Source organism: Diplotaxodon limnothrissa, linkage group LG22 (assembly GCF_057381915.1).
Source record: "Diplotaxodon limnothrissa isolate DT_005_m linkage group LG22, D_limnothrissa_male_GT1.1, whole genome shotgun sequence".
Taxonomy (NCBI): domain Eukaryota; kingdom Metazoa; phylum Chordata; class Actinopteri; order Cichliformes; family Cichlidae; genus Diplotaxodon; species Diplotaxodon limnothrissa.
In genome coordinates this window covers 26,333,983-26,346,238 of record NC_140616.1, presented here as the reverse complement: position 1 = coordinate 26,346,238, position 12,256 = coordinate 26,333,983, and the positions used below count along the sequence as shown (strand labels likewise).

At 42.0% G+C, this 12,256-nt stretch overlaps 1 protein-coding gene across 1 annotated transcript; it reads left to right on the top strand.

The window, feature by feature from the left end:
* glmp (glycosylated lysosomal membrane protein) lies at window positions 1–8,280 on the top strand. Its single transcript, XM_085346437.1, has 7 exons — window positions 1–120; window positions 4,577–4,741; window positions 5,846–5,944; window positions 6,024–6,188; window positions 6,262–6,480; window positions 7,213–7,481; window positions 7,561–8,280. The coding sequence occupies exons 1-7, from the start codon at window positions 25–27 to the stop codon at window positions 7,733–7,735; spliced, it is 1,188 nt and encodes a 395-aa protein (XP_085202563.1). The 5' UTR covers window positions 1–24; the 3' UTR covers window positions 7,736–8,280.
* Window positions 8,281–12,256: the final 3,976 nt, after the last annotated feature.

Here is a 12,256-nt window from a genome sequence, read left to right as displayed (position 1 = left end):
GTGATCAAAGACCGAGCAGAGACGATGGCAGCGGGGAGCGCGTGGAGTGGCGGACTGTACGTGGTTCTCGTGCTGTGGATCGTCACTGTAACGTGCTCCGCGGAGCCCGGACGCAGACAGGTGAGTTCACAGGTGAAGCCGGAACCGGCTCCGAACCGGCTGAGAGCGTGAGGGCCAGAAGGGGAAGCCGGAAGTGACGGAGGCTTGTTTGGTAGCTGCTCAGCTCAGCTGAGGGCTATAGACCCGGGATTAAGGTTGTATCGTGTGATCGATTAGCTGTTTCCCGATTGTTTTGAATAGAGTCGTAAAGAGGCGCAGCGGGTAGAACCGCCTGTGGTCCTCCAATCAGAGAGCAGTTGGAATCCTTTCAGTAACTGAGACATCTATCAGTCTTGATGCATGCTCAATCATCAAGGTAAATAAATCTCAGAAAGTTTGATTTTGTTCATCTGGACGTTTTCAGTGGGAGAAACGTTTCGTCACTCATCCAAGTGACTTCTTCAGTCTCAGCTGTCTGCAGGTTTCCCCAACCTTAAACAGTACATTTGCATAATGACTGAAACTAGCACCAGTGGCAAGTCGTGGGCTGTGAGGTCAGTTCCTTGGTTTTTAATCTCATGACCATTGATCAACAACAACTGCTCAAAGCCCACTGATCAAAAGCCATTGATAAATGGGATCAAGCTAGGAAGGCACCTAAAGAAAGCTCCAGCGGATCCAGTAGAGAAGGACAACCATTGCCTAAGTGAAATCCCATAGTGATCCTGTATGTGTCAGGAGTATTAAACAGTTGAGGCGCACTTGTTTCTTAAGGCTGTGTCTTTGTGTAGTTTATGTGAAAAGGGAAAGGCCATCTCTGAATCCAAGAGGGGGGCTAAGGGTACATCTTTTGCCATCTTACAATGCAGTGATTGCAGCCATTCCCCAACTCTTTGTGAGTGGTACTCATGGTCCCTTTGATAAGTGTCCACTGATCAGTGGTTGCTGATTAATGGTCATGAGAATTTACATATTAATGATCAGGGAACTGACCTCCCAGCCCATTGTTCTTTCAGTGGGCTAGTTTCAGTCATTATGCAAATGTACTGTTTGTAAGATTGGCGAAACCTGCAGACAGCTGAGACTGAAGAAGTCACTTGGATGAGTGACGAAACGTTTCTCCCACTGAAATGCCACGTCCAGATAAACAGAATCAACTTTTGGGGAGACACCTATCAGGTTTTTCTTTTCTTAATGAAACTTCCTTAACTGCTTGTCCTACAGTTAAAATAATTTTAAATGTACTCATAATCATCTCACGGACGTAACACGTACAGCTACTTTCACTGCCACTGATATTTATTCTTTTTTTCCTTTTTCTGAGTTAACTTCAGTAATTACTTTTTCCAAACCACCAACATGTCTTTTAGACCCCATTCCTACATGATTGCTTCTATCATTAATTAATGTTTCAATTTTAAATATAATCAGCAAACCACAGGCCTTCAAGCTGGCAGTAGGTACACCATTACTTAAAAAGCCATCTTTCGACCCGCTGTGTTAGCTAATTACAGGCCATTTTCCAACCTTCCTTTTATCTCCAAAATGTTTTAAACAGTAGTTGTAGTTTCAGTCAGATTTCAGGGCTTATCACAGTAAAGAAGTGGCAAAGGTTACAATCTTTGTGTCTTATTGCCTCTGACAGTGGACTCATTCTGTGCCTTTCCTGCTAGGCCTCAGTCCTTTATTCAATATTGTTGACAATAATATTTTATTACAGTGATTAGCGCATGCTGTAGGTGTTAATATACATTTTTAACATTATGCAGATGACACCCAACTTTATCTATCCATGAAGGCAGATAACCAATTAATTATACTGCAGGAATATCTAAAAGACATAGAGACCTGGATGATCTCTAATTTACGTTACTGTACAGTAACGCCACTGTTTTGCACATGTCTCACTCTGTATATTTTATTTTATATATTTTATTTATTGTTTACTCTATTTAATTTGTAAAATATGTACACACACACACACACACACACGTAGAAAAATATTTAGTATACACATCCAGAAATGCATGTACTATTATATATTGTACATATATTTATTAGTTTCAGATGTAGCCATTCTTGTATTTTGCTTGTTTACATTATTGTATTTTGCACAACTCTGTTGCTTGTGAAGCTCGCACACAAGAATTTCACTCACATGTGCTGTACCAATGTACCTGCACATGTGATGTGACAATAAAAGTGATTTGATTTGATTTGATTTTCTGCTTGTAAATTCAGATAAAACTGAGGTTATTGCACTTGGCCCTGAAAATCTGAAAACATGGTATCTAACCAGATGACTACTCTGGATGCCATTACCTTGGCCTCCAGTAACGCTGTGAGGAACCTTGGAGTCATTTTTGGCCAGGACATGTTCTTTAATGCACATATTAAACAAATATGTATAAATACTTTCTGATTTGTGCAATATCTCTAAAATCAGAAATACCATGTCTCAGAGATGCTGAAAAACTTGTTCATGCATTTATTACTTCTGGGCTAGACTACTGTAATTCGTTATTCTCAAGATGTCCTAAAAACTCCCAGAAAAACCTTCAGTTGATCCAAAATGCTGCAGTAAGAGTGCTGACCGAGACTAGAAAGAGAGCATATTTCTTCTATATTGGCTTCCCTTCACTGGCTCCCTGTTAAATCCAGAATTGAATTGAAAATCCTGCTCCTCACATGCTACACGGTCTTGAATAATAAGGACTCTTCTTAATGACCTTATAGTACCATGTCATCCTACAGACTGTGGCTTACTTGTGCTTCCTAGATTATTTACAAGTAGAATGGGAGGCGGAGCTTTCAGCCATTAATGCGTGGATCTACCTACTATTAACATTGAATATAAATTCTAAAACTGAATATATTGCATAGTGTAACCCCCCTCCACCATTAAAAAATGGTTCAGTCCATAGCGCGGACTGGCTTTATTTCTTGTTTTCAGTAGCAACCGATGGCCATAATTGTGCTAGATCACATTTTGAATCAACACCATGGGCATTTTTAGATTTTAACACAGGTGGTTTGACTGTTACACTCTGGAAATGGAACGAAGGTGAGTGGTATTAACCCTCTGGGGTCAACGGACATGCAAATCCAAATCACATGACCGATTTCAGATGACATGGCAGCAAAGAATGATGAGTATCCATTTCAACTTGTGTTGAAACTTCGGACTTCAAACTATATAGCAGTAATAAACCAGAGTTATGATAAAAGAATATATTCTGTGTATATATACACAATGCTCTTTACTGAATACTATCATCATGTTCAGTGTGCGAATAAAACGGTAAAAAATGTCTAAGCACAGTGCAAAAAAGAAAACCCTTTCCTATTGGTCGAAAAATGTACCACGTCGACCATAAAAAAAATTATATGGCACCACGTGGGGTTTAGTTGTTTAGGAAGAGGGGAGTGACGGAGGTGAGAGAGCGAGCGAAAGAGAAATAATAATAATAATAATAATAATAATAATAATAATAATGGATTGGATTGATATAGCGCTTTTCAAGGCACCCAAAGCGCGTTACAATTCCACTATTCATTCACTCTCACATGCACACACTGGTGGAGGCAACTACCGTTGTAGCCACAGCTGCCCTGGGGCAGACTGACAGAAGCGAGGCTGCCATATCGCGCCATCGGATACTGAATTTGAGATGTGAGAGATTTCTAAGATGTGGCATATTTGGAGTGTGTAGTTAATGTGTTGTGTTGACTAGTGTAGTTGGTTGTTTTGTTTTGTGTGTTAAAACAATGAAGGCACTAACAAACAAGTTTTTGGAGCGGCACAAATAAAACAGTGATGCGGACGCTGAGGATCCTGCACAGTATCTTAGCTGTTCCTAGGACTGCGCTCTTCTGGACAGATATCTCGGATGTCGTTCCTGGGATCTGCTGGATCCCCTAGTCTAGCTTGGGAGTCAATGCACCTAGTTCTCCGATTACCACCGGGATGACTGTTAACTTCACCGTCCACATCTTCTCGAGCTCTTCTCTGAGCCCTTGGTACTCCTGCAGCTTCTCATGTTCCTTCTCCCTTATGTTGCTTTCATTCGGTATCGCTACATCTATCACTATGGCCGTTTTCTTCAGTTTGTCTACCACCACTATGTCTGGTTGGGGAGCCACCACCATTTTGTCTGTCTGTATCTGGAAGTGCCACAGGATCTTACCTCGGCCTTTCTCCAGCACCCCAGGGGGTGTCTCCCATTTTGAGCTCGGAACTTCCAGGCCATAATCGGCACAGATGTTTATCTCATCAAAATTACAATTTCTTTTTTACACTTAAATGAAATAATCAAAAACAAAATAAATTGGGCCTTCCATGGTTTTATCCCATAGTGATTTTTTTTTTTATATCTTTTGCTGTTTGCATAATTTAATGAACATTTTTGCTAAAAAAAATGCCCTTTTTTGTACTCAGTACTATTCAATAAAGGGAAAAAAATATTCAGCAAGATGAGACCAATGGCTGTAGAAAAGATGAAATGCTCTGAGTAGGTTTGCTTCTTCTGTCTTGCAGATTTCAATGCAGTTATACCCCAGCTCACATTCAACCCCTCAAGCTGGTGACCTGCTGCATGTGAGAGCCGTGGGAGACAATGACACGCTGCATTTCCTGTTCTGTAGCCAGGGGGCGCCAACGCTGCTGCTCATCCACACCAACTCAACTTCTTCTGAAGTGCAGGTATGGACAGGAAGTCGGTAAACTCAGTGTGATGTCATCGGACAGAGAAAAGTTTCAGAAAGGGCGTAAACAATCAAGTGAAACCGAGTGCGAACGGCCAGCTTTGTGAGAATAAAAAATATACTTCTGATAAAATGAAAAAATGGATGAAAAGCCTCAGCCTACTGAGAGGGTGATTTTTATTTATTTATTTTATTTATTTATTTTAATCTTAAGAGCTGCATTGATTTTAATAAATCTGTCCCTGACAAACACTGTTCACTTAATAATAATGATTAAAAGATGATGGAAGATCTGCTCTACCTCCTGAGCTAGAGGATCTACTGATTGGAAGGTTGGTTGTTCGATCCCTGGCTGCTCCAGTCTAATTGCTAAATATCCTTGGGAAAGACCCCAAGTTGGTTCTGATGTGTTTATTGGAGTGTGAATAATAGATAGAAAGCACTTACGCATGTATGAATAGGTATTTACCAAATAATAATTAGGCCCAAATTCCAAATTATAGACGAACTGAGATCCACATCGTGGGTGGGGCTCATAGTCAGAGCATACAAACTGTACAGGTAATCAGTTCTGAACCTGGGAACATGAGCCTGTCCTGCATTATCCAGTGTGCTTCAGACTCAGTGTCCTTTTTGGTCCTGCTGCCCACACACTGAGCCACAGTTAACAAGCCGATAACATCAGTGTGCCTTTTATTCCTCTCACTTATCAGGCATTTGTACGTTTCATTAGCAGACCCTAGGATTTCCTTTTTACTGAGACTTTTTACTTTTTAATGTGAAAGTATATCAGGAGAACTCAGCTGAGAGGGCACAGAGACTTCTTGGGAACCCCAGGGTCTGTCCATAAGCCTGTCATTGGCGGGGCTGTGGGGCTATGGGCTCACAGCTGGAGGATAAATGTTGCCGAAAGAAGGGGCTAAACACTTGAGCCCAACCTTTTAAAATAAAATAAAAGTAATTAAATTAAAAATGAAAATAAATAAATAGTTTAAGTAATTTCTGTTGTTTGTAACATTCTTGACACCCTAATGTTGATATATGTGTGACAGTCACATGACTGTTCATAATATTCTGACCTTGGGTGTGCTTTGTGTCCCAGGTGAACTGGCCTGAGTTTGTGGCTCGCAACACCAGCGGCAGCCTGAAAGTGGAGCCAGAGAGCAGCTTGATGTACAGCAGTGCTGTCGTCTTCAGCCGGGTCAGAACAAGCTCAGTCCACCTTAAATCTTTAGGGTATGTCTGGATACATCTAACCTTAAACTTTTTTTTTCTCTCAGCTGTTGGAGTATGACGATGTGAACGACACGGCTGAGCCGACCTCTGACCTCTTCCCTCCATACGACCTGCAGAACTTCACCTGGAACCCCATCAACCTGTCCGAACCCATGGCGCTTCTCTGTGGCACCGATGCCTCCTTCACCAATGGCTCGCTCTGCCTTCAGGTCTGTTGCCGAGCACAGTGAAATCAGTATTCAAAAATGATCGATACGCTGACAGTCATTATTTTTATTTCAGCTGTCGGTTTTTGACTCTGAGGGGCGGGGAGAGGCATGGCCGCACCTCCTGCACTCTGTTAACTCTTCCCAGTTGGAGGTGTGGTTGGATGGCATACCGGCCCGAGCCACTCAGTCCAGGTTCCTGTTGGAGATGCATGCAGTAGGGGAAGCTTATCCTTTAAGCACAGTCGACGTTTACCAATCAATCGACGATGAGTATACGCCATCGATATTCAAGGTAGCTTTGTGCTGTGCGTTATGTTCTTCTTCTTGTTCTGACATCATTTTATTTTCTTCTTGGAGGAAATCATCCTCATCAAAAGACTTATCCCTAAACCAATGAATGATAAGGACCCTTTAAATATCATGTTAAATTCAATAAATGTACCACCCAAAATGAGAAATCTGGCCCATCATTAACTACATTTATTTTTATTATGAATTAATGTGGTCTGAATTGAGTATGGTGTGCTGTTTGACGACAGACCCAGTCAGTGATTAGACATAAACTCAGCGGGACATCCAGTGTGACGACCTACTCGACCAATAACCTGCCACAACCCTGGATGTGTGCACACAACCCTGCGCACACATCCAGGGTTGTGTGCGCAGATGGACTCCTTTAGTCTCGGGGGCTGGTTTGGAGGTTTGCTCCACCTTGTTTTAAGCTTCCCTGCAGAAGAAAAGAGTGCTCTATCCTGCTGAAATGCTGCTGAAAATGGGTTTTCTCTTGTTGGCCAAACACAGATTGGATCTTTGAATATTTTCTCACATCAAATGAGGTTTTGATGTTGAGTCACAGAAATATATTTCGATAGATTTTTTTTACTGTAGACAGTGGCCCTGTTGGTGTGGGCGGGAGTATGACTTTGATTTTTCTTCCATATGTTTCTGGTCCTGCTCATTCTGTCTACAATGTAGTTTGAGTAAAGTTTGACTGAATGTCCTGTATTGACCTCTGACCCCTCAGGTTTCTCAATGGGTGTCATCAGTGAATGGCAGTTCTGATGTTCTGGGTTATGCACTGTGGAAGCCAGTGGCGTACCGTCAGGCACGGCCGGCTATGGAAGATGCCACGCCATGCCGTCACTCGGTGCCGCGGGCTCAGAGTGGGTCGATGGTGACGGCTTCGTCCGGTCTGATCCGAGGCTTCTTCTCAGATCCAAAGAGCATGGCACTGAATGTGAGCTTTGGCCTGGCGGGGGAACCATTCTACAACGTCACACGCTTCCTCAGCTGGTAGGCTTGTTGTTATTTCTTTGTTGTTTTATCTCTTACTCTCAGCCGATCAGCTCTCATCTCCTCCTTACTCCTCCAGGACACTGCTGGTGGGTGTTGGGTCACCGCCTGTTGACTCCTTCTCTCCTCTGGTTGTTGCCATCATGGCAGTTGGTCTGGGAATTCCCATGATCATCCTGCTGGTTGGTGGAATCTGGCTCTGCATCCGTAAAAGCAAGGGAGCATCCTCAGCCTCCTACGAGCCAATCAACTAATCATTTCACTGCGTTGCCAGAGACAGTTTTAATGTTTTAGAAACAGATGACGTCACAGTGACATTCCAGCCAGTCAGCACACAGCAGAATCCGTGTACCCATTTGTGTTTTTAAAGACAGTCAATGTGTTTGATTGGTGATTGGATAAGATCTTACTCTGTCCTCATCGATTTCTTCCTGAATCAAACCTCCAGGCTCACCACTTGGCAGCCATCTTGAAAAACCTGTGGGCTCTTATGCTCATGGTTATTCTGAAGCTTTCTTTTACTTTTTCAGTAGGTCATATAAAATACAATGTTTATAAATAAAATATATCCTTTTTCTGAACCCTCAGTCATTGTTACTGAACCCTGACAGGTTCGTGTCCCTTTCTGATGATGTCATATTCTTACTCTAAAGGGTTCATTTAAAGCAGCTGCTCACAGATGAAGAGTCTGCCACCTTGGGGCCAGTCTTTGACTTTCAGATTAAAAGATGTACGATTAAAATTTTTACTTTGAAACTAAGAAGCAAAGTTAAGTTGATTGTTAATAAAATATATCAGAATTGCCTGATTCAGTTTCTTTCTTCATCAGATGTCAGCTGACATGTCACTGGTGTTTTTTAATAATTTAAAAAAAAAAACTTTCATATTACAGGATGTCTCACCTGGATTTGTTTGACACCTAGTTGTAATAAGAAGTAAGTTTTTTTTCAGATGGTTTCTCTAATCTAACATCATCAGTCAGGACAGGAGGTCACATGAAATTGGTTATCAGCTTAATAAATCAACCCAGGATTTATTAGTCTGGCTACAGCACATTCATATGAATGGGCTGGTGTTGGCAGCACGTTGTAGAGACATGCACAGGTGTGCTGAGAACAGAGCAGCTGATTTTACTCAGAAACATAATTATAACAGTCCCCTCAAGGTGCTTCATATTGTAAGGTAAAGACCCTTTGATAAAATAGAGAAAACCTAAACAATCAGATGATCCTTGAGCAAGCACTTGGTGTGGCGGTGGAAAGGAAAAACTCTTTTAACAGGAAGAAATTTTCAGCAGAAACCGGCTCAGGGAGGAGCGGCCATCTGCTGGATTCTTCCACAGAAGAAGCTGAACTATGGACACGCACACACATACACTTACACTGATAAGCACTCACTCATCCCCCCTCCCTTTCCAACGCCTTCGATGCTTGTTGCCCCCTGGGAACACGAGGTGGGTCTGGGCCCGCGCTGGAAACGGCGCCGTTGCAGGATGGCTGCTGTGTTGCCTGGGGTTACTCCTCATCTCCTACCCATCCCTGTGGCTTGTCATGTCTTCCACAATGTTGTGCTGTGGACATTCATGTGCTTTTTTGTGCAGAGGAGGGGGGGGTTCCCATTTCACTGCAGGGCAACCTGCTTGTGACAAATAAAGCTTTCATTCATTCATTCATTCATTCATTCAAAGCTTTGTTTCCCATTCTACTTTTTAAATGTCCATTTGCGGTGGCTGTAGCTCAGGTGGTGGAAGGTTGGTGGTTTGATTACAATCTGCATGCCAAATATCTTCAAATTCAAATTTTATTTGTCACACACACACAACCATACACAGTAAGACATGAGGTGAAATGCTTGTAGCTGTGCAATGCAATGCCCGACCATTAAATGACAGTGGTTTTACAGTATTTACAATACACAGATTATACAAAATTTACAGATTTAACTTAGAAATTTACAGTAAAAAAAATGTGCAAATAGCAGAAAGAGATTATAAATTATAGGAAGTGTGCATGAAGAAAAACCAGAGTGCGTGTGATGTGTGTGAGAGTCCAGTCTTCTAGTGATGTAATGTGTGTGGGGAGAGTCCAGTCCTACACCTGGTTCAGGGCCCGAATCGAATAGCCTGGGGGAAGAAGCTCCTCCTCATTCTCTCTGTTTTGGCCTTAAAGGAGCGGAAGCGCTTCCCAGACCTCAACAGTGAGAAGAGTCCATTGTTGGGATGGGAGATCTTGATGAGAGGATCTTGTTGCTCCCTGAAGCATCCATCTGAGGATGAATGAGTGAACATTTGAAAGCACTTAAAAACAGCATTAAAAAGTGCTTGGGTGAATGAGGCAAGTTGGGTAAAGCACTTGGTGTGCTCAGGTACAGTAGACAAGTCCCATATAAGACCCTGTACATTAACCATTATGATAAGGTGGAGCCTGATTATTTTAGACCTTTGTATGTAAGGAACAATTTTAAATTTGATTCTGGATTTAACATGGAGCCAACGAAGAGAAGCTGGTATGGGAGACATATGGCTCTCTTTCTCAGTGCAAATATTTTTTATTTAATGTGCACACTGAAGGACATAGCCTGGTCAAAAACAACTCCAAAATTCCTCACAGTGTTACTGGAGGCCAATTTAATGCCATCCAGTGTAGAACAAATGGTCAAATAATGCTTATGGAACAATAAAAATGGTTTACAGTGCAAAGAAACACAGAGCTGTGTCTATGTGTCGTCAAATCAACACAAAGACTTCAGATGGTTTGGAAAAATTTCAGACTTTCCTACAGCTCACAAATAGCCTGGATCTTCCTGGAATGGATGTTGTTTTTAGGAGCAGTGATTTGAACACTATCAGGGCTGCATCATCTTGATGCATACTCAATCATCCAGGTAAGTAAATCTCTCAAATTGATTCAGTTCATCTGGACGTAGCGTTTTGTGGGAGAAACGTTTCGTCAATCATCCAAGTGACTTCTTCAGCCTCAGCTGACTGCAGGTTTCCCCAATCCTATAAACATAAGTGCCAGGATTTATACATCGGGGAAACCAAACAACCTCTGGCAAAGCGGATGGCACAACACAGAAGAGCTACCTCGTCAGGCCAGGACTCTGCAGTCTATTTACACCTACAGGCCAGTGGACACTCTTTCAAGGATGAGGATGTACACATCCTGGACAGGGAGGAACGCTGGTTTGAGCGCAGAGTAAAGGAGGCCATTTACGTGAAAAGGGAAAGACCATCTCTGAATTGAGGAGGGGGTCTAAGGGTACATCTTTCGCCATCTTACAATGCTGTGATTGCAGCCATTCCCCAACTCTCTGTGAATGGTACTCATGGCCATTGATCAGTCGTCTTTGATCAGTGGTTGTTGATCAATGGTCATGATAATTTGCATAATTATGATGAAGGTGACCTCCCAGCCCATTGTTCCTTCAGTGGGCTGGTTTCAGTCATTATGCAAATGTACTGTTTATAAGATTGGGGAAACCTGCAGTCAGCTGAGACTGAAGAAGTCACTTGGATGAGTGACGAAACGTTTCTCCCACAAACCGCTACGTCCAGATGAACAGAATCAACTTTTGGAGATATCAGGGCTGCAGCTTAAAGAGTAAAGCGTGTCACAAACTATATACATTTTTTTCTTATTAATTTAACGGAGCTTAACTACAGTCAGAGACTTCCGTGTCCAAATGATGGTGGCTTAACAGATGACTGGGTAAGTACAGATAAAGTGCTGGGGGAAACTGCTATGAAGGTGTTTGTAGTATCCTTTGGACAGAAGAAAGAGGGCAAGGAGAACTGGTGGAGGAATAAGGAAGTACAGGGAACTATTCAAAGGAAAAAAGTGGCATCATTAGGGAGATGAAAAAAGGAAATGGCAATGGCCTGTATTTGTATAGCGCTTTACTAGTCCTTAAGGACCCCAAAGTGCTTTACACATCCAGTCATCCATCCATTCACACACAGGTGATGGCAAGCTACATTGTAGCCACAGCCACCCTGGAGCGCACTGACAGAGGCGAGGCTGCCGGACACTGACGCCACCGGGCGGCAAATTGCTGAACATTTTCTTTGATTTTGAAAAAAACTTTCTGTTTGGCTTTACAGAAAACTGTACAGATCTACAAAAGTAGCCTGATAAGGCCTATATAATTGACCTGATTATTATTATGGCTAAGTTCTATATACATAAGTGTAGTGTGTGTGGCGCTTAAACAATCCAGCCCTTTAAACTGCTCTTTGCATAGATTTTAAGAAGTTACAAATTTTATTCATTTTTGTTTGACTTGTTTTTACTAAGCAGATTGCAACATTCTTGAGTATTACCAAAAATTGCAATTTACAAGAGTGTTGTACCAGCACATGCAAAGCAGACACTTTCCATGCGCGATGGTTTCTTTGTGCGCTCGTTGGATTTAAGTGCGAGGAAATTAATCGCACCGCGAAATGAAATTATTTTCGGATAAAAAATTTTTGCGCATTTATTAAGGCATAACTATAACTCCATACATTTTGTAGAGGTCATAGGAGAAGCTGTGACAGTTTGTCCTGAAACAACAACAGATATCTCCACGCTTTGAGTTTAATCTCGAAATTTCGACTTTATTCTCAAAATGATCAATAATATTTTTGTCTTAATGTGACCCAAATACTCATTCACACATCAGGTATATGCATTCATGTAATGTTTAACAAACACTTTCAATTTAAAAAAACAAAACAAAAAACAAAACCCACCGACTCTCTGGTGTGACGCAAATATGACGTGCACAAACCCGGA